This window comes from Rhinolophus hipposideros, assembly GCF_964194185.1.
Source record: "Rhinolophus hipposideros genome assembly, chromosome: 6".
NCBI classification, from domain to species: Eukaryota; Metazoa; Chordata; class Mammalia; order Chiroptera; family Rhinolophidae; genus Rhinolophus; species Rhinolophus hipposideros.
The window spans coordinates 37,505,230-37,527,793 of record NC_138052.1 but is presented as its reverse complement, the minus strand read 5'-3'; the positions used below and the strand labels follow the sequence as shown (position 1 = coordinate 37,527,793).

Genomic DNA, 22,564 nt, shown 5'->3' with positions numbered 1-22,564 from the left:
TAGGCCTCAGACTTTGAGCCTCCTGGGGCAGGTACCCTTGTTGTCTCCACAGATGGAGAAAAGCTTACAAATAATGCTTGGTATTATCGGGACTCCTGCCTACCGTGTGTGTGGGGGCTTCCTCCACCCTCTCTCTAATCCAGGAATTACTGTCTCATGGGATTACTCAGTAAAATAATTATTTAGAAATTGTTTAGGTTTACTACATTGGTGCCAACCAATAAATGCCCAAACACTGTTCTTATGTAGTCACCAAGTTCTTAAAGATGATGCCAAATGCAATCTGTTAATTTAGTTAGGGCTGGGCTGCCAAATGCCATTTCTCATAAGTGAAAAGTAGTGTTAATATATACAGCAGCCTGAAAAACAAACAAACAAGCAAACAAAAAATGTGATAAAAGAACAAGGCGCATTAGATTCAAAACAGATCCCAAGAAATAAAATTACTAAGATGAAAAGGTCCAGAGCTTTGTTCTCGGGTCTGGTCTATCTCACCAAGTCTATTCACTGTATACAACTAGGAAAAGTCTAAAATAGTTGACTATATCTAAGCTGTATCCAACACGTAGATTCACACGTATTAAACCTGCTTTCTGTATTATACACAGAAAACAAAAAAGAACAGGGAACAAATTTCCAAGGATGAAATCTCCACATTTATTTTCTTCCATGTGCATAGAAAATGGCAGTGAAGTGTCCTATGAAAGAGGCAGGGAATGGCCATGGCGCTGCTATACCAGACTGGACTTTGTGCTTCAAAGGTACACAATTCATTTTGCAAACAAAAGATGTTGTAGTTTGTTTTTAATTGCTAACAATTCCTTGGGGTTCCCACTTGTTTTTCAAGCTGTCAGTTTCTTCGAATCTCCTTTCAAATGACACACTGCATTACAAATGATGGCACTTAACCAATGTGGCATTTCCATATTTACACCAACAAAAGAAATTTACAAGACATAATAGCATACGACCTTGACATTTAGTAATAGCAATAAAACATGAAGGGCATCCATTTTTTTTTCTGTACAAACTATCAGAACATAACTTTATTCACATTAAAAAAATCATCTTTAATTTGATTTGACCTACACATTCCCCATCTCATTTCATCCATTTCTCAACTCTCTCATCACATCGCCCACACCTTCACCAGACTACGGAATCTACAAGTAATTAGATCTAACACCTAAATAGAGCTTTAAAAGTCCTCTCTCCTCAAGGTTTCCTCACTTCCCTGATAATTCCTCAAAAAAAGAAAAATAAAATATGCTCTTCACTCGTTCCTTCCATTTCACTTTCACATTTCATCAGCAAATCAGCACGGCAGCCTTTTCATTTCAATCCAAACAAGGTTAGAAAGAAAGAGTTCCTTTACTGAGCAGCTTGATGCTACACCCACGAGTCCGGGGACCCTGGGTACTGTTCTGCTCTATAAGAAGGTCGTTTAGTGGAATAAAAGTCTACATAATTTGTGGTCGATTTCAGTCCATACTGTGTTGAATAGTCAGTAGAAGCTGGAAAGTGAACTCGGTCATCAAAATAAGGATCTTCATAGCTATGAGGAGACTGCAAATACAATCTGTATGCATCAAAGTTCTTTCTGTTGGAGTCATCTTGACTATAATACAGCTGTTGATGCTGTTGATGAAAATGAAAAAGCAAATAAATCAAAGCAATTTTTGGAAATACATGTTTTAAGGAAAATTAAGGTGGACTTTCTGTTTTATATTTTTAAAGCAGTACTCAGTATTTGTGAACTGATGGTTCAAAGTTGTTTCTGGTACACATTGTCTGTTTACTAGTGGACTTAAAAGATTTTTAAACTACATTTACAGGTGGGCCTGCAGAGTTTGCTCAAGTCTGTCCTAAGGGCCTCTAGAAGTTAATGCCTCAGGAGAGCCCAAGAGAGCATCTGGCTACCTCCTCCCTCCTTACAAGAGGCCCAGTCTTGTGCTCTGTTGTGGGGGGGGGGGCGGTCTCTTACCTGCGCAACGGAAGGATGAACTTGAATTTTGCTATGACACAAGGGAATCACTAGCACATGCTGAATTTAGTTGGAGGTTGGATTTTTGGGCTTTGGATAGTTATATAACTGTACAACCATCTTTTACAACATGTACTTCAGAGATGAAAACTGAGTCCATCCCTCAATTTTTAAAATAAATATGTAGTTGGGTGAACAGGTACACTTTGGAAGCCCTGCTGTACTATTAAAAGAACAAGCAATCTCCAGGCAGAAGAGTAGTAAAATTAGAATAGACACACAAGCAAATACAATTCTAAAGGAAGAGACTTCCCCAAGCCAGGGCTAGTACATCCATCCTTAAGGAAGCAAGGTGAAACACAGGTAGGGATCTGTACAGGGTACCCTGCCCCCATTCCCTTTTGTGTTGTTCTATTTCTGATCTCACTTGACTTTCTTCAAACATGTTTGGAGAAAAGCTGTCATATCTTTCTTTCCTCTTGATCATGCCCAAATCGCCCCCACTTCGTAAGATGTAACAAATTTACCATAGATGTCCACATCGTATTCTGGAACTACATGCATTTTAACATTATAAGGATTTCAGATCTAAATTCTCTTTTTAATTTAAGGAGTTATGATTCTGAGGCTATTTCTCCTGACCAAAAGAACTATAGCATAAATTATAAGTAATTTGGGAAGTTCCTTTTCTTCCATCTACTGAGAAAAGATGAAAAAATGGACAGAGGCCTTAGAGAAAGAATCCTCCTCTGAAAGACAGGATGTAGGCTTGTTTGGGAAACCCCCGTTGCTGATGTGGTATTGGAAGGTAAGAGGTGCGACCAGATGACCCAGGTGGACATGGCATCAGAGGATCGAGATGAATTTTAGGCCACCCATGAAAACAGAGACTGACTGTTACAACCACAAGACCCCACTCTGATGGAGAGCGGGGTTCACTGAGCAGGGCTGCGTCCACTTGCACCTCTGAAGCTAACACACAACTGGCTGTGGGGGCTTGGGTGGGAGGAAGTCATGAAGGTGGAGATGATGTGCACGGAAAAGATAACAACGAGATGAGACAATGAAGTGTGCTTACCGACCTTTCCCCACCCAAAGGATGGGAGAGATTTGAGAGATTAACAGGAAAAACTAAAAAGTGGGGAAAGAGAAATTGTTGGGTAAAGAATATGAGTCAGACTTCTCAGCAGGTTCCCATGAGAAGCATGGTGGTCTCAGCAGCACCGACTCGGACGTTCAAGGACATGAGGCTACTGTGAAGTGATTTGCTTAAACCACGGATGAGCTTCTGAGGAGTGGAGATCCCCAGAGAAAGCCCCTCAGCCCCTGCCACACTGGCCCAGCTCTGGTAAGTCAACCGGCGCGGACGCCTTACTGTGTTGCTCCCTGCTAATCGGCCTTCTGTAAAAATGATATTGCACATTCACCTGTAGCCGTCTATTTTGTTCTCTTGCTGGTGAGGAATAGGAACTGATGTAAATTGGTGAAGGTTTGCTGGAGCCTGTAAGAAAATATTTTATGAAATTAAAACTAGTGCTCATTATCCTGGTCCATTAGGCTGTGTGGTCTCCCTGCAAGGGGCTGGTGCTGTCCCTCACATGGCCTGCCTTCCCCAGGGCCAGCACAGATGGGGACAGCCTGGGCTCCCTGGATCTAGCCAGGCTGCTGCTTACCCCAGGGCTGTCAGGAGCTAATGAATATGGCAAAATAGGCTGTGTGTGTGTCACCAAAAAGCAACGCCAATGCATAGCTCATCCAAAAAGGGTTCCTTCTCAACCCCTGGTCACTGCAGGGCACTGTTCACACCTGTGAAGATTTTCCTGGTTGGCTCTGAATAGCAGCCTTGCTCCCTGGGCCAAGAAACACCACTTTTTCAGGGTTCTGAGCTACAGCACTGGGTCACGTGGGGGAAGGAAACATCAGAACAAGCTCCACGCCTTCAGAACCGTTTTGACTCAAAAACCCAGGTCCTGAAGAGCAGGCACAGGCATGTTCTAAGCAGTTTGGGCACACGGAGGCACATGCTTGTGCCTGCCATATTTAAGTACGTTTTAAAACAACAAGGGCCTGGTAATCAGACAGCCGTCTTCAAGAGTCCACTAGACTCCCGATGATGCCAATGATGGCAGAGGTTACCCTTCTATTATTGTTAAGGCTAGCAAAGGTTTGCATTTTTCAATGAGGAAAATGAAACATACTTGAGGCAAATTAGTTTATTGAAGCAAGCACAGAGATACAGTAGGAGGCATGCTAAGGAGGCAATCTTTAAAATAAAGCAGGCTGCTGCAAATCTGAAGTAACAATGCATGCACTTCAGTTTGTATGTGCATTTCCTTCTCAAAGAGCTTGATGTTGGAAATGTAGCATCTGCAATTTTCTGAGCTATTAATTGCCATAGTAACAACAGTCGATTAGTAAACAGTCCTGTGAAATCACAATTTCAAAGACAACAGCACAACTGAGACTGCTCCCCCAGCAGTTAAGTTGCCACCAGCTTTTATTTCTTTTAAATAAATAGGTCTTTTGAGAAAAGAGTGCTTTTTTTTTTTTGATAGCTCACACTACCTTATTTGAAACCTCAAGAGTAGTTATGATATGCAAGATAGTTGAGAATGGAGATAATAGGAAATCTTGACAACCCTTTGGGTTGCCATCCTTTCAATATATTATATGCACAGCTTTCAGAATAGGACATAAAATATCAATACTATATAACATTATATTTGTTATTCTTAAAAAATAATCACTCTGAGGGGAATCACACTGTACATTTTGTTTTTCATTCAAACTCTTTTCCACGGAAGTGTAAATGAAATTGACCTCCATTCTCAGGCCAGTCTGGGAGATGTGACCCTGCTAGGCAGCAGAGCTCAGGGCTCTGACATACTGGGACACACAGGAAGACTGCTGGAGCAGGGAGGGAGCAGGCCAGAGGAAATGCGCTGCAGGTAGGCCAGAAATCACTTGTCATCGGGATGCAGTGCTCTTTTTACTTGAAGTCACCAGACCACTACCTCAGCTTACTGAACTTAAATCAAGCAGAAAAGGCAGCAGCCCCCGAAGCAGGAAATGGAGAGACTGGAACATGGTTTGCTGCTGGGGGACAGTCTCAATGCAGGCACGGGGTACTCCCCAGGCCACCGGCCGCGTGCCTGGAAACACGCGGCTTTTCGAGGTACTCTATCACACACCCAACTGGCATCTTACCAGGGTACAGGCCTTTATGTGTGGTATCCCCTTGGCTATTGTAATACTGCATAGGTGGCTGGGTCCTATCGTATTCAGAGCGAGGGTCTCTGATTCCTAACAGTGCTGGTGAGGAAGAGGTGCTGCCGACTGAAGGAAGAGGCAAAAGGAGGAGAGAGAGAGAGAGAAAGAGAAGAAGAGAAAATCAGATTGTCAGTGTCTCTGGAAAATCCTCTGGAAAAACACAGGTCAGCAATTAGAAGCGCTGCGCAGCTGGGGCTGAGAATCAGCTTGTAGCGGTGCTGTGATTTGCAGAGCAGCCAGCCCCCAGGACCTGGCAGGCGACCTGCAGGCCCACCACCGGGACGTGCTGTCCACCCCTGAGCTTACTGAAGAGCCGTAGTGCAGGCTGCCTAGTTAGAGGTGCAGCGCAGAGACCATGCAGGTTCCCCAACAGCGGGCCTCAGTGACTTGATCGGGCCTTTGAAACTGAGAAGAACTGATGAGTTACATTTGCTCCTTTGTAAGTTCAGTTCAGCTGCTTGTAAAGCACCCGTCTATTCCCCTTTATATACAGCTCTTCAGTAAATAAATAGATGTTTTACAAGATATCTTGATTTCTAATTATTTCAAAAATATCTGCATCTCTAAATCTGTTTGAATAAGAGTGCCCAGCCCATAAAACTTACAATTCTTTTTAAGGTGATCGGCTGTCAGGGAAATTATATAAACTCAGTAAGCTCGGCTCATCAAGAAGCTCACGGTGCTGAGAAGCCTGACTTACAAAGGCCCAGGTTTTTTAATCTCAGCTTAAACCAAACATTTAACAATAACATATCTATCCATGGCTCTCCTTTTGGACATTTTTGCACAGGAGGAAAGCACTGCAGATCTTTTTTCTTCTTCTCATTAAAAAACTATCTTGCTTGCACTAAAGTTAATTATAAATGAGTGATCACTTAGTCACTCGATCCACTTGAAAGCAGCAGTGCCCAGACCGTTCCACCGGTGGTTTCACACACACTGATGCTTTCAGAGAAAAACCGGCACTGAAATTTTTTCCTTAAAAAGTCACCTCAATGATATGGGATCGCTTGGTGTTAAACAAAGGTGAGTGTTCATGGGCAGTGTCCATGTGCCACTCATATTGCTTACTTTCTAGAAGATGCTAGGACAGAACATACCAACCTGCCTCTCACAATTATATTAGGAAGGCATCAGATGTGCCCATAAGGCCCCACTAGTGATGACGGATGGATGACCAGCCTTTAGAATAACTGGAAACAAGTGTGAATTATATCCTACCTCTGAATGGGATCCAAAAGGGTATGTCGGCGTTTGGAGTGGGCTTACCAACATTGCCCAGTGTGTGTATTTAAGAGGTCCTCAAAACAAGTTCATTGCTTAGTAACTATGTCTTCATCTGTCTGAAATTATTCTTTTGCCTGTACATATGCCTTTGGTTATGCAGGTAAATCTCTTGCTTTCCTTGGCACCCCTATTTCTGAACCCCTAAAGAATTCTCAACATTCTTTTAAAAGAAGATAGCCTCAAGCTACACCTGGGAGCTCAGTAAGGATGTCAAAAAACAAGCATAGCTCTCTTTGAAGAAGACACCTCATAACTTAAAAACTAAGATAAATACACACTGTATGCAAATTCCTAGGGCAAGTGAGACATCCAATTATGTGGCAAGAACCATTGGTCATATATTAGTCTTCTTGGACACATATGTCCACATGAGAAATACGACTGCCAGCAGTAGCACAGCTGAATGCAACTGATAATATTTATATGTCAGAATGGGAGATATACAGCCAAATTAAAAAAAAAAAAGATACTACTTTTCCTGTTTCATTTAGTTAAGAATTAATTTTACAGGACTGACTTAGCTTGGTAGTAATATTCTGCCCTTACATGTAAAAAAAAAAAAATTAGTCAAAACATTCCTTGTACCAAACTAAACACCACAAATAAGTAGGTAACATGGTTGCCAAGAGCCCAACTTCCAAATCAAAGGGAATTTTTGTAAACCCAGCTGCAGGGCCAGTTCCCATTATCCGTGGACTCTGGGGGGCTAGAATGCAGCGAGGGCATGGAGGTCTAAGTGGTGAGGAGGGTGTAGGAGCAGAGCACAGCTCTCCCAGGCTGTGGGTGCCAAGAGACTCTCTAAAGGACCCTGTTAGTGAGTTTTCATTAAGATACTCAAAATCACTTCAGAAGGGATTCCAAACCATGGCCAGCAGGCAGGCAGGGCAGCCATTTTCAGATACAACCTAGGGGTCCTCAAACTGTGCCCCTCTACTCTCCGACCTGCATCCCTGAGCCAGCCTGTCAAACGCACGTCCTGGGCCCCTTCACAAACCCAGCGGAGCAGAATCTTAGGGGAGGGGATGGGATGGAGGGCCCTGGGATATTTGTATGCATTGCAGTTGGTGTAAACTTCTATAAACTTTTTAAATGAACAGAGAAAAATGGGTTTGTTGTTTACAGTCGCATGTAATTCCCAAAGAAGGCTTTTGGTTGGAAGAGCAGAGTATTTGAATATGACAAGTTCAATAGCTTATGTTCAATCTTCTCTGGTTGGGAAACAATGTTCTGTCACACAAATATTCTCACCAAGGAGTGGAGTTTACCCACTAACCTGACTGAATGATGGGTGACATCTGTTGGTTGGTGGTAGACAAGGAAGGATGTGACTTGAATCGGTCTCGCTCTAATGTTGACACAGGTGTAATAAAATGGTTCTGATTCCACCCATCCTGTGGAGTTAAAGGAGAAAAAGAAAGCTCTCAAAATGAATAATGACATTTCATTACAATAAATGATTACGAATGTGTGTTCTGATGAATGCTAATTATCCCAGAGCTATTCTTGTAAGTTACCTTTTTGTAAATGCTCCGGAGGTCCCGATATTGCCATAATGTATTCAAGACCTGGGCTGCTGCCTTCACCACTTTCAGAGATGATCTAGGGAGAGAACGAGGATGTTAATAAATATAGGTGGCACAGCTTCAGGCTACACTTGATATTCAGGCTGCGAATCAGTGTCCAAGAGGCTATCTCTCCAAGGACATGGGCATGGAAGCCGCTGCTAGAAAACACTACCAAGGAATCAGGCGCTCCTGGGAGTCGGTCAAGTTCAGGGCTGGCCAGGGCTGCAAAGACCAAAGCACGGCTCTCAGGCAGTCAGCTCTGCAGGGAGAAGCTGTGGTTGGGATGAGCCTATGACCTTCAAGGTGAGGGACTTTTTCAGCCTCCCCATGTCTACCAGGAGCTGACCTTGCTGGGGCTTTGGGGTCAATGTGACCATGATCACACATCCTGGGAGCGAGGACCCTCCCAAGTGAATTTAAATGTTCCCTCCCACCCCATTAGGCTTTGATAAAAACACTTCCATTGCCTTATCGTTTATATCTTTATGTAAACAAATGTACATACGTGCTCTTATGCTCGATTTGGAAAATATGGTTAGTTATCAATTCCCTCTCTGAACGCATTCTGCTGAAATGGGCACTCTGTAAGCACTGCTGACCCTGAGTCACTGCATGTCACCTTGGGAGCTGCTCCTCTCACCAGTAAGTGAAGAGGGATGTGCAGCTTCCTGCCACAGCAGAGGCCTTCAGATGCCCATGTCCGGGGTGGAGCTGGGCTCGGGGAGTCAGCCCTGAGGATGAAGGAATACCTCTCTCTTCAGAATTCATTTTTACAATAAAAATTGACTTTAAGTGTGTATCATGGATCTAAAATATGATTTCTTCTTTTACTCCTTATTTTTCCTATGAAACTCGCACAAAGTGGAAGAAGAAGAGAAGTGAGCAGGCTGTAAGCACTGTCTCCATGCCTGGCAACAGAATATGGGCTGCTAATGACACTGGGGGCTTCAGGGAGGGCAGAGTATAGGCAAATTCAGGGGCTTCACCCTCTCTGTTCCTTGGAGTGGGAAATTTATGCATTTACCTTCATCCTAGCTCCCCCCCAAGACTCACTCCTCTTAGTGTTCCTGATGAGTCAAGGACAGAACCAGGCAAACCAACCCACTCAAAGCCTTTCTAAATTTTGTATTTTCAAAGTGGACCAAAGAACAAGGAGATACCTCCAAGACATGACCAGAGATGAAATTTCAGACACCGACAATGACTGTGAAGGTCACGGCCGTCCCATTCTTGGTGGGTCTTGACAGTCCTGCTGTTGTCCCTCTCCCTGTCTGTAAGCGCTAGGCAGCCGGGACTGATACAGAAAGGCAGAGCCCACGTCTGACTCCAAGGACGACCTGCCAACACTCCACAAAGCAGGAGTGTGCCAGGTACACACCTTGATACCAACAGCTAGGCTAGGTAGGTGTTTTTAGAGACAAATTCTATGAGCAGAAACCTACTTGACTCCTGAGAAATGTAAAGGAAGTTTCTCTGCTCCTTTGCAGCATAACTCCTCGAAAAGTTATGTATTCTCATCTCTAATTTCTCTCAGCCCATCTTTTCTCAAACCTATGACATCAAAAATACCGTTCAACTGAACAAGTCTCGGTCCTCACCCGACCTGATCTAGCAGGAGCATGTGACACATGCTCCCCTTTAAAACACTTCCTTCACGTGGCTTCTGGGACACCACGTGTTCCCTGTTTTCTTCTGAGCACTCTGGCTCCTCATACTTGAGCTCATTTGCCGGCTCCTCATTTTCTTTGACCTCTGACTACGAGGGACCTCAGGCCTCACGCCTCTTTTCTTCTACATTTACTTCTTTATTGCTCTCAGCCCACCTCACTTCTCTTGAAGGGCCATTTATACACGGATGACTCTGAAGTTTGTGTTTCTAGCCTGGATCTCTGCCCTTACCTCAAGCATATTCTTCTGTTGACCAGACACTCCAACTGGATGTCTCATATACATCTCAAATGTGACATGTTCAAAACAAACTCCCGCTTTTCCCTAAAACCTGCTCCCCCGGGGGCATCTCCATGTTGGTAACTGGAACTCCATGCTGTGGCCTTGAAGTCATCCTTGACCTTTACCTCCTCTCATCCTGCTCATCTGATCCTCCAGCAAATTCTGTTGACTCTACCTTTTAACCATGTCATTACTGACCACCTCTTTACCATACGACTACTGCCACCAGGGCTCGGGGGTTGGGTTTGTCTAGTCATTATGATCCCTTCAAGGGATGTCGATCACATCTCTCCTCCACTGAACACTCTCTGATGGCTTCCGGTTTTATTCAGAGTAAAAGTCAGTCCTTATGCTGACCCACAGGGTCCTATACTGCTACTTACTTTCCCTCCTCCTCCTTTTCCCTTGACTGGTTCTGTTTCAGTCCCACTGGCTTCCTGTGATTGCATCAAACACATGAGGCACTCTTCTGTCTCAGGGACCTCACTTGTTGTTCCCTCTGCCCGAGATGCTCTCCCTCAGAGAGTTCACTCCTTGCTCTCTCCTTCCCCACCTCCAGGTCCTTTCTCAAAAGGCACTATCTTTGTGAGGCCTTCCCTGACCTCCCTCCCCTTACTGTGGCATGCCCTATCATCTTCCCTGATTTTATTATGCACCATCTGATAGGCTCAGCATGTTTCTTAGTACCTCATCTCGCTTGCCCATGGAATGTAAGCTACCTGAGGGCAGAGGTGGTTGTGTGATCTGCTCACTGCTGTAGCACAGAGCAGGGAGGCAATACATACTTGGTGAATCATAAGGAAACGTAAATATATGTTCAGAAGACAACTTGATTTGATATAGGACTTTCTCAAACTCATTTTGAAAACCAGATTAGACTGGGTGATAACTTTTTTTAATATACAAAGTTTTCACACTGGTTTTCTCCACCTTCTTTGTATGCCTTTCACAAATGAAGACTAACAAAACTTTAAGAGCACAAAAAGCAATCACATTACCTCAGGGGAGAGGGTAGGGGACCAGGAGGGGAACTTAGTAGGACGGATCTTAGCTTTATCTGTAATGTTTCATTTCCTTTGAAAAAAAACGAGTGTGTGTGCATTTATTATGAATGAAATAAAGAAAAAGATACATAAAAAGTAAGAGATTGAAAGGAAATACAGTTAATGTTGATAGCTATAGTTTCTGTGAAATGAGAATATGCTTTGTTACATTATTCTTATATTTTAGAAATTCCTTCAAAAGTATAAAGACATAATGAGTTCTAGCACTGTCACTCAGCCAATTAATAAGTATTTAACGAGCACCTATTATGGGTCAGGCTTTGTTCTAGATATACAGGATACAGCAATGAACAAAAAGACAAAGTCCCTGCTACTGGGGGAGTTCAGATGCCACAGAAAGCAATAAATATCAGGGGGAAATCAGTGCTGTGAAGAACAATAGGACAAGGGAAAGAGGTGGAAAGTGGGGAGAGGGGCCATTTTACTATGGATGGGTGGCTGCTGTCCTGTTGTGTCGTGAAGGCACCAAGCAGTCCTACTTCTCACTTCCTTGAAGAAGTCTGTGATCCAATACTAAATCAAATTCAGACATACTATAGCTCCATGACAAAAACCTACTTTTGCCACCGACTCTCTAATCCCCACTTTTTCTATTTCGTTAATTAGGTGTTATCCAGAAGCAAAGGGAAATGTAGGATGCAAACCCAGGGCACATCCTGAAGCCACACAGCAGGCCTTGCTGTAGAGTGTTGATTTTAATACTTTCTGGGCACCTGCAGAGAAATCAATCCCCTAGCTGAGGATTCAAGAAGATGTTCCTGCAGAACAGGCCCCAGAGCCTGGAGCAGAGCCCAAGATGCAAGGGAAATGGCGCCCCCAGATTTTCCTCATCATGGCACTTCTGATTTTTCCAGGGTTGGCATGACAAATGCGGCTTTAGAGACAGAAAGGGGCATTACAATAAAAACCAGAAAAGGGGCCACGTGACCTAAATGCCTGTCTCAGCAAAACAGGTTGTATCTGCTGGAAACTGCTTAGCTTATTGGCATGTAAGAAATGCAACAATAAATCCTTTCCAATAGGAAACATATCCTTACAAAGGCTCTTATCAATCCCAGGATGATACCAGGAATAAAGCCTCATGAGCGCATCTCCATGCAGTAGCCTTACCTGTCTCCTCTGCCCTTGGTTATGTTCACCAGCTTTTCTATCCCCCCAGAGTCGGCCAGGGCTTTGGCGTTCTCCATGTTTTTGCTGGTGACCTCATGCAGAGCACAGCAGATGGCTGCCATAGTCTCATCAGACAGCACGCTGGGGCCAGTGCCGCCGGGAAGCCGGTTGACCAGGTCTCTCATGGCGTATTTACCTGCCAAATGCAAAAGACTTCATTCTACTTTCAGACAGTGCTAGGTTTGTGTGATTGTTTTTAAAAGACTGTGACTATGCCATCTTAACAACAAAACCTCAAAAGAGATGATAATAGAGGAAAAAAACCCACGACAAAGAATTAAAATGACAAATATTGTAATTGTAAGGGGGAAAGTTAACATTTATAGCAATGTCACTTAAATAAATGATTGGTTTATAAAACATTACTATAAACTGCTGAAAGAAAATGTAAAGAAGTGTATAAAATTGGGTATATGTACCAATCAAGTTGTTTTAGTTTAACTATTTTCATTGACAGCAAGAAATACAGGAATCATGATAGTAAATTTTACTCTCGATTCAATTCCTGTGCATCAAAAAGACCTCAGCTTCCTCTTAAAGCTTTAAAACAACTTATTTTTAAATTTTAAAACAAGACAAAGTAAGACTGCCAAACAATGCTTTTCATTAAATCTTTCTGGATCTTAAAATTTGAACTGGATACAGTCACACATTTGTACCACGTTGAGGGTGTATATCAGATGGTCTGACATCAGTAGTGATAATGACATGTTAGTTTCTTTTAAAGAAGACACAAGTGAAATTTTGGTATTAAAATTATGGGTATATTATCTCCCAGGAATAATTCAATAATAAAGTTCTTGATAGGACAGGCTGGGGAGTACCCTAGCTTTTTTAGTATTTCTTTATAGATCCTCAATTTTTCTTACCTCCCTCCAGGAGATTATCTCTAGCTTTTTCAGTTTCAATTACCAATGGACAAACTGGAGTAACTGCACTACACACAAAAGAAATTAACTGCAGCTCAAGTAACTATTTTCTTATTTTTTTCCTATGCTAATAATTGAGTGTATATTAAATGGGTTTTTATTAAAGACCTATTTACATACACTGGCAAGCAGACAGGCCCTGACTACATGCTGCATAATTTACAGCATGTCAAAGGGAAGACTCTGGCTTACTCACAACCAAGAGCGGGAAAACAGTGATGACACTGTAAGTCAGAAGATAAATGTGTTTTTTGAGAACAGATGATAAGTTAGCACTGGTGATTTTAAATACTCACGAATGACCAAAAGGTCCATGATGTGTAATTTGTCATTTTGCTAAGACACAACTTTAAATTGTACTCCTGAGGCTTGGGATAAGGCAGCTCACTCTGCCTCTGAGCGAGCCTGGTGGTTCCCTCAGAGCCTGCAGCTGGGCCGACTCAGGTTTAGTATGCAGGAACTTGGATAAAGTGATGAAACTTGGGTTTCCTTGTGAAAAATGGCTCTGAAGAGCAAGTCCATTGCTAGGGCTGGTGATGGATGTAAGGAGAGAGGGAAGGAGTGAGAGAATGGGATGGTTCTTAGGGGCAGAAGTGCTGGGGAAATTAGAGTGAAATACTGAATTAGGGAGGACTTCAGAATTCATAGGAAGAAAGGGATCTTTACAGGGAAAAAAGATAAAGTGATTCAGGAAATAGTTCAAGAGTGCTCCAGGTGGGTAAAAAACTGCTCATCAGTGGAGTGAGAAAATGCTTGTGGAGCTTTAAAAGGGAGTTGGGACATTCACAGGAAACAGGGTACACAGAGAGAAGGCCAGGATTCTGAACACACACTGCTCTTCCCAAAGGGCTGTGCTCAGTGGTGCTGGCCCTGCACCTGCCCTCCCGCGTCTCCTCCCAGTTGGGGAATGACAGGCCATAAGACTTCTGTTGTCAACCCTTTATTTTTTTAGCATTAAGAACTCCTACACTATGTGTGCATTTTATAAGAAATTCAAACAACATAGATGTAACAAAAAGAAGTTTAAAAATGTCTCCTGAGGGACCTAGAGGATTTCTCTCAGTGCAATGTGGGAACTAGGAGTTTTAATGCCTCTACTGGGATCGGACATGAGTTGGACTGTATGAAAAAGAAGAGCAGCTCCTTTCCTCTCTGTGGAGGATGATTTGGCTCAAAAAAGCGGTGTGTCATAGAGCAGGGTAATCTAGGCAACAATTTAAAATAGCAATTCTGCCCCCACTCTGTGATGGGCTTTTGTGTAACTTACCAGAGTGAAACCTCACAGCAACTCTTTAAGGTAAACATGGTTGCCCCTGTTCTTTCTCTAGCTCCCTTTCTCCAGGTTTGTCTCCCCCACTCTCTCTCTTTCTTATGGCAGGTATATTTTAGTGAGTTCAATATATATTCACTAATCCACATAAGATCTTGTCGAATTTCCCGTCCCTCTCCCCTGACCTATCATTAGCTGTGGGACTGGTGTGCAACTTGGTGATTTCTAAGTAGCTGCCTCACCCTCTCCTTTCATTTCCACAGCAGACCCATGGTGAAGACAGCAGGCACCTTCCTTGCCCTTTCAGACGGAGATGAGGAAGTTTTCAGTTGAGATGAAGGAACTGAGCCCAGGTCGGCTCAACACGGGACAACCTCCCCCTATCCCCCACGGCAGGTTCCATACATAGCCAGTGAACAGCAGATCCAGGATTTATCCTGAGGTCTTCTGGAGGGTCTCTGAGCTTTTGCTTACTCCACACCCTGCTTGAGATGGGGCAGTGCCCTGGAGGCAGGCGAGTAAAGATACCTAGGGTGCAAATCTCCAAGAGATGCCCATTCTCAGGTTCATATAGGTGCTGACCCTACATTTGGATGGAGTCGAGGGTGAATGCCTCCTAAAAATGTGTGCCTCACTTGCCTTACCCTAGTCCGGACCTGCCCTGGGTGGAAATGGCCTTGGGAGTGTGGCTCTGCCTAGGGGTGGGCATTTACACAGATCAGAGGGGGAAAAGCCACAAACCTTTAAAGAGGTTTCATTATTTTTTAAATTTTTTTATTTATAACTTGGTAGTATTGATGAACTAACTAGCAGATATCAGTCTTAAAAATCAGAAAGGGAGAATTAAACTTTTTTTGTTGCTCAAGAAATGAACCTCCCTTAGGGAATATAGACCCAAATCTATCAAGCAGTGTTGTCAAGTGTAACTCAAATTGCTAGCTTTCCTGAAAATGTACCTTCCCCGATCAAGGTTTAATTAATGAAGATATCTCTTGCTGAAAAGAAATGGTCACAAAGGATAGACAGCAGAAATGCTCAAATATGGCAAGAAACCAAGGATTAGGACTCAGTTGCTAGTCACTTTAAATGTCATGTTTTTATAAATCAAAAGAGTTTTATACATGCTATAGTGGCTCTCTTTTTGTAGCTCACCTGGTCACCAGAACATACCTATAAGCTCCTTGTTGCGAACATCTAGTGCCATATTCCTCAAGGCAGTTGCCACAGACGACACCACTCTATCATTATCCATTCTCAGAAGTTCTACAAGGATGGGGAGCCCCTTTTCTTTGCGGACGGCCGCCCGGATGTACGCTGCAAACTAGTGAGCAAAACAAGGCATTAAGTAATATGGAACAGAGTTCAACTCTCAGATGTTACTGTTGCCTAAAAAAGATGTTTCCAAAAGATGAACTAATAGATTAAATGTTTTCTTTCCAATTGGAGATTAAATCTGTGGTGTCAGTAAAGAGAAAAACCATAGTTTGGGATAAAGATAGGCTAGGATGACTGATTTGAAAAGAAATCCCAAAGCCTGAAAATCTCAAACCGCCATCTGCCAGATATTTTTATGCAGAAAAGAGAAGGCAGTGATTACTTTCTACCCCAAATATGTAAACCTGATTAAGGAAGGATCTTGCATCTTCTTTGCAGCTGGCCCCATGCCAGGTCCAGAGGCTGTAAACAGGATGGCAGGACCCAGAACCCATCAGCCCGTGTCCATCAGGTCATTTTTTCCTATCTTTTCTGCAACAATATTTGGAGTTCAAAACCTTTTAAAGAGGTTCTTTGGAAAAATTCCTTGCCTCAGAAGAAAGGAATTCTCCAGAAACACTGAGCAACATAATTCGTACACACTGATGAAAAAGTAAGTATATTTATATGCAAAATGCTTTCTCATTCAAGGTTAGCTGCTGCTTCTTTTTTAAATGTGCAGTCAAGACATTCTTTTGTGATTATGAGGCAAGTCTGTACCGTGAGTCAGTCTGTGAACCCTATGAATTGGAATGCTAAGTCATCAGGGAAACAACATGAAAAGAAAAAAGGTAACATTTTGAAAATTGGTCTTTAATCTTGCTTTTAACTTTCATTAACATTTTTACCAAGGCAAACTGTCTTTTGAAATTTAGAATAAGTGAAAAATGTTGCTCATAAAACATCTAATACTTTCCTTTGGTGGTCAAGACATGAGGACAAAGGTCTGCCAGCCCTTTGTATTATTTTGAACATTAAAATATGTGATTGGTCCCTCAGTTTCTTGAGTACCAACAGAAGATATTATTTTAATAATACACCTAAGAGGAAAAGATGCATTTCAAAGATCCTATTAACATTCTTCATATGAAACAAATACTTCTATTTTCCAAATCAAATGAAATCTACAGGGGGAAACAGAGTACATGACTGCTACAGGGTAAAGCACTCAGGCAGCTGTATCCACTTCTCCCGCTGACGCCTACAGCAGAACCAACGTCTGTCTCACGTGGAGAGCGGTGGCTTGGCCCAGCCCTGAGTGGGTCCTTTCCGGAGCCCTGCAATCATCCCTGCTCCCCCCGCGAGGAGCTTCCTCCGACTTAGTAACATCAGCCATGATTTTCTTGTTTTCTTAACGAGGGCCCAGTGTTTTGATTTCCTATTTTAGACACTGTTCATATTTTAAATGAGGTTACCATCTAACTTCCATTCACTAAATGATCCCAGAAATTAAATACTACACAACTCAAATCACATCTCTTTTCTAATTTTTCTCTTTTTTATTATCATCAAGTGATCCTATGTCACAAGAAGCTAGAGACGAACGATGGGTCACCAACAAAAGTATTATGCATACTTATGTGCTGGGTACAGTCCTAGGCCCTTCACATTCACTGTCTCCATTACTCCTCACAACTACCTCATGATGTAGGGATTATCTCTATTTTACAAATGAAGAAACTGAGAACAGACAGATCCGAGGCACCAGCTAATAAGTGGAAGGGCCAGGGTTCAAAGCCAAGGGTTCTGATTCCAGAGCCAGCACTTGGATTCCAAGCTATTAGCACGTTAATTGAGAACAACAATAAGACAACAACCCCATTGGCTTAGCACGAGGCCACAGTTATGTGTATAGATTCCTTGTAGCAGCTGGCGGCATGGAACAAAGCATACCTAGGCTTAGCAATGCTTTTCACAGTCATGGATAATCCAGTGGCCAAAAGATTCTATTTTGGGAGGTAGTGGTGGAGGAAGAAGTCAAAAACAATCATTATAATACCTCCATAAAGATATACCTGTCAGGAAATTTCTAGAGGCTGAAAACATTTCAGATAAGGATTGTCTGGGAAGTTGCTAGATGACGTATAGAAGTTTTGAGAACGTGCTTATAGTGGTAAGAGTGGAAACCACCTTCAACTTTCTTAAAGAAGTCACATACCTGCAAGGAATGCAGAAAATTTTGCCATACACATTTTCTGTAAGCATCTGAGAGAGGAATAGCGGGCCCCTCTCCTTCGCTGCATCACTGTCCAACCTCAGCTCTATTTCAGGCCCTGGGCATCTCTCACTTGGCTCCCCAGTGAAATCCCAGCCTCTACTTTCCTGTTCTTAGAATTCACCTTGTGCACTGCCACATCCAACAATATCCACGTCGGCCTGTGTCGCTTGTCTGCTGCAACCCTTTCAGTGGTGCCTCTGGTCTGGAGGTGACGTCCCAGTTCCTGAAGCTTGGCCATTAGGCCTGTTCACAATGCCTGGCTCCAATGTGGGCCACTCCTTGCCTGCCTTCAATGTCCCAGCAACCAGCCTGTAGTCTCCACCCACACCATCTTCATCTTAAGGCCTTTCTTCTCTTGTCCCTTTATCTGGGTCACTTCCTCTATACCCCCAACAATTAAGACTTTGCTGGTTTAATTCTGCTCTTTCTTAAAGATTCTATTTGGGTAGCACCACCCCAGAAAACCTTGCCTACCTCTTGGCTCTCTCCTTTCCCTCACCTGCCAGGCTGGGTTACATGTCCTCTGTTAAGACCTCCAGGGCAGTATACCCATCCCGTGGAGTCTACACTGTACTGAACGGATGTGTCCGTTTTGCTCACTAGCCTCCAGTTTCTCTCAGGAAGGGCATGTCATATCCATCTTTGGCTCCCCACAGACAGCTGTTATCTACCCCCACCCTTTATCCTCCCACCCTTTTCAAACTCTAACCAACCATGTCCTTTCACCATTATTGCTGAGGTGGCTGCCCAGAGGGAAAGAAGTGTGGACATGCAGAGGACCTCCTACCTTCCAGTTTCCAGCAGAGAGGTTTTGGAGAGATCCAGCAGAGCCTTCCAAGGTGGCTGGGTTGGAACTTTCTGCCAGAAGAGTGAGATATGGTTTTACCACTGACGGATGCCACAGCATCTCAACGCCTTTGGGGGACTTTGACAGTCCTGGGATAGGACCAACGCCATCCCACTGAAAGACAAAGACCACACCTTAAGTGAAAGCAAAATGAACACAATCTCTAACACATGAAAACACCCCTCTCTGCTGGACTCAGCTACAGCTATGTAGAAAAACTGTATCAGGAGAAAAGCTTTTCTTGCCAAATATGTGATTTCTTACTCCCGGAAAAATGAAATGTTAGAGTTTCATGTCAAATAAAATACTAACTTGATCCTCCTGTGGTGTTTTCTTTTTCTTTTTCTTTTTCTTCCCCCAGCAGCTTGGCTCTGAGTCTTTGCTGGGAGACTCTTTTCCTAGTAAGTCATCCAATTCGTTCAGCCCCAGCAGCCGGGCCTGAGGGACCTCCAATTCCAGCCGATAGGACAGGTTCCTGAGGGTGCACACGCAGTTCTCTACGGTCTGCAATCCAACACAGCGTGTAATTAAAACCATCGTAGCACATTAGTGCAAAATGCTTCTGTACCAAATGCCAGCAATATTAAATAAGTGTAGAATACGAAACAAGTGCTTTTTCTTATGAGAACCCGAAACAATCTAAAGAAAGAATTGTGATTCTTTTTTGTGGCACAGTCAAATGACAGAGTGCAGAGCCATCTCAGTACATCTGAGGATCTGATTTCATGCTAAGATGTGCAAGGCTCCGGAACAGAAAATGCCCATTGTTTCTGCTTCAGGGCTGCTGCCCTGGCAGAAATGCAGCCAAGCTGCCGGAACCTCACTCCTTCTCACCACTAGAAATCCTCACCGGGACAACAGGTGGGATCAGCCCCCTCTCTGGGGACTGCCCGTCCCATCTGTCTCCTCCTCCTTCCATCTCCAGACTCTCCCTTCTCTCTGTGGAAAGTTCCGTAATTTCTTTTTCTGTTGACATTTTGCCTTCTCTATGTGGTCTTTTGCTCTTTCCAGTCTTTACCACAGCCCTAATTGGGAGGCCAACTGTCACTTCATTGAGCACGTCTGAAACCAGGTTCAGAGTTTGCCCAGAAAGCTTTCCTTGCAACTTGCGTACTCTTCTCAACTTCATCTGCAGAGCTTTTGGTTCAATAAGGCTCAAATAAAAATGGGGCCCATCACCCTGAATTACTCCCCTACCTTCTTATTCTTCTTTTCTCTCTCATACCTGTATTTATGACCTGTGGACTTTTTACAGCATCTCTTCATCCATTCCATGCTGAACACAAAGTACCCACACCGCCTTGGACTCCTGACACTTTCAGTTAGTGCCCCCTTCCTGCTTCTCCCCACCTTCCTTAGCCCTTGCTCCTGGGGAAGAGCCTGGTGAGCAGAATGCCCTGTGCTAGGGCAGGGGTGGAGAGACCAGGAGGGGAGCATAAAGAGTGACTAGCACGACAACAGGAGGAGGGGAAAGGTCAAGACTGGGAGAGAGGCACCCAGAGTCGGTGCTGGGGTTGGGGCTGTGGACTGCACTGGGGCGGCGGGTGGGTGTTACAGTGCCTGGACCAGGAACTTTTATCCAGCAGATACTCAAAAACACATGCTCTGCTTCTAGAAGTGAGGAATACAGAACTGGAAGGAACAGCAGCATGGCCAATCACCTTGACCATGATGGGCCCAACGGAGCCACCAAGAAAGTCAGGACCCTGCCACCCGCTAGGTCCTTTACCACATGGAGTCACACAGTTTGCACTGGTTTTAAGGCTATTTCCTTAGGTGGTCATGTCCCTGGTAACTTGCAGTTTTTAGAGAGACTCTCCCTTTAATCTGGAGTGCAGCCTAATGAGGAGGAGAGGCTCAAGAATTCCAGAAAGAATCAATGGCAGGCAAACAGCGGCATTAGGCAGCTGCTGCCATCCGTCCCCGTGCCCTCCCCCGGCCAGGCAGGCACTGACCTTGCTGTCGTAATCGGATGTGTTCACACACGTGTGGATCACATACAGCAGTGAGTCCACCAGCCCCTCGCAGGATCGCATCTGCTTCCGGGCTTCCTCCCCTGCGGAGCTGAGGTTCCTAAGTGGGCGGAAACACGGGAGCCATTGAGGTCAACACCTTACCGTGAGTCACAGAGCCTCACCTTAATGATCCGAGAGACCGACAGACAGGAGCCAGCACATCTGGTTCGAGGAGGCAGTTTGGGGCTTACATTTTAACATCCCGAGAGCTCACAATAACGTATCCACAAATAGACCGGAGCAGGAGCATTTGAGCTTTGTATCTCTCTCTCGACATGCCACTTTCTAATCTCCTAAAATAGTGATTTTGGGGGCCTATCCTCAGTGTTCTCATATCGAAAACGGGGAGAAAAAGTTATTACCTCACAGTTGTGAGGAAGAGATGAATTGCTACATATGAAGCGATTAGAAAAGTGCCTGCCAGTTTATCCCGCCATGTTTGTTAGCCATGATTGTTATTGTTAGACACAGTTTACCTCCCTTGTTGGGCCATAAAGTCCTTTCAGTCCTGTGAGCCTATTATAATGTTTTGTATGTAGGCGGTGCTCATAAATGCTTCTTAAACGAACACAGGAAACATATCATTTCTTGTATAAATATTCAAGTTAAATATGGACATCTGCTTATGCTATAATTTTTTTTTATCATCTTTTAAATTAAAAAAAGAAAACCCTGAAAATTGTTTTAGGTCTCTTGATATTGAAATCTTAGGTATCAGGTTGACTTTACGAATTGATACCAAATTATAAGGATCTATTTTATGTCTCATTAACGAGATTCTAGCCTAACTCTGAGAATTTGCAAATCTTAAGATTTTTCTTTTCATCTTCGTTTTTCTGGGGCGAGAGAAACACTGTTACCTCCTCTGTTGTTATCTCTTGTCTCCTCTTAGCAGCACTCAACAGCCACCTTCTTCCATCCCTCTAGGAGCTCCTGGGGCCCCTCACTCCTTGGGTTTTCCTCCCACCTAGCTGCCTTTGGTTCTTAGCCGCTTCTGCCTGTGGGTCCTTGTGGAGTGCCAGGGGCTACTTTGGTCCCTTCTTGTGTTTATCTTTGCACTTTCCTAGGTGGCCCTTCCTTCTGATCATTGGCTTTATTATAAATTATGGACCAATGACTCCCAAACATCTATCTTCAGCCTGACTCCTCTCTGGGAACTCCAGATTTCTTTATCCAACTGCTTCCCTGACATTACCATGTGGATAGCTAATTAGACATCTCAGAATGGACATGGGTAAACTCAACCGCTCACCTCTTCACCCTTTCTTCTCCCTGAATCCATCGATAGCACTTCCGTGTTCCCAGTTGCTCCAGCCAAAGATCTCGGTGTTCTCTCTCTTTAGTCCATTTCCCTTACCCCTTATATTCCATCCATCAGCAAACCCTGTCAGCTCCCCCTCCACAAAATACCCCCCATCTGCCCATCTCTCTGCAGCACCTGGTCCAGGCCACTGTCATCTTACCTGGATCACTGAGCAGCTTCGTCTTCCTGTCTCTGTTGTTGCCCACACACAGCCTTCTACATTGCAGCCAGAAACCAGTCCCATCTCGCCTGTAGCACTTGCAATCAAGTGACAACTCCCTCCTTGATTTAAAAAATCCTACCAAATCTAGTTCCTGTACTCTGAGCATTAAGCTCCAGCTGTGAGCTAATTCCTGCCCCAGAGCCTTGACACAACCTGTTCCCGTTGCCTAGAACTCATGTCCTCCTGATCCCTCACCCTCAAATGATAGCTCCTTA

At 43.8% G+C, this 22,564-nt stretch overlaps 1 protein-coding gene across 6 annotated transcripts in view; it reads right to left on the bottom strand.

The window, feature by feature from the left end:
• Positions 1-633: 633 nt before the first annotated feature.
• Positions 634-22,564, bottom strand: part of PKP4 (plakophilin 4) — a 230,928-nt gene continuing 208,997 nt past the window's right edge. For all 6 annotated transcript variants that reach the window (XM_081052556.1, XM_081052559.1, XM_081052560.1 and 3 more), the window contains exons 13-22: positions 20,764-20,881; positions 19,121-19,312; positions 18,749-18,922; positions 15,660-15,810; positions 12,231-12,426; positions 8,056-8,140; positions 7,815-7,932; positions 5,192-5,320; positions 3,412-3,485; positions 634-1,638 (exon numbers count right to left, since the gene is read on the bottom strand). In XM_081052556.1, the coding sequence (XP_080908682.1) occupies positions 1,390-1,638; positions 3,412-3,485; positions 5,192-5,320; positions 7,815-7,932; positions 8,056-8,140; positions 12,231-12,426; positions 15,660-15,810; positions 18,749-18,922; positions 19,121-19,312; positions 20,764-20,881 (1,486 nt within the window). In that variant the 3' untranslated portion in view covers positions 634-1,389. The remainder of the gene's footprint in view (positions 1,639-3,411; positions 3,486-5,191; positions 5,321-7,814; positions 7,933-8,055; positions 8,141-12,230; positions 12,427-15,659; positions 15,811-18,748; positions 18,923-19,120; positions 19,313-20,763; positions 20,882-22,564) is intronic.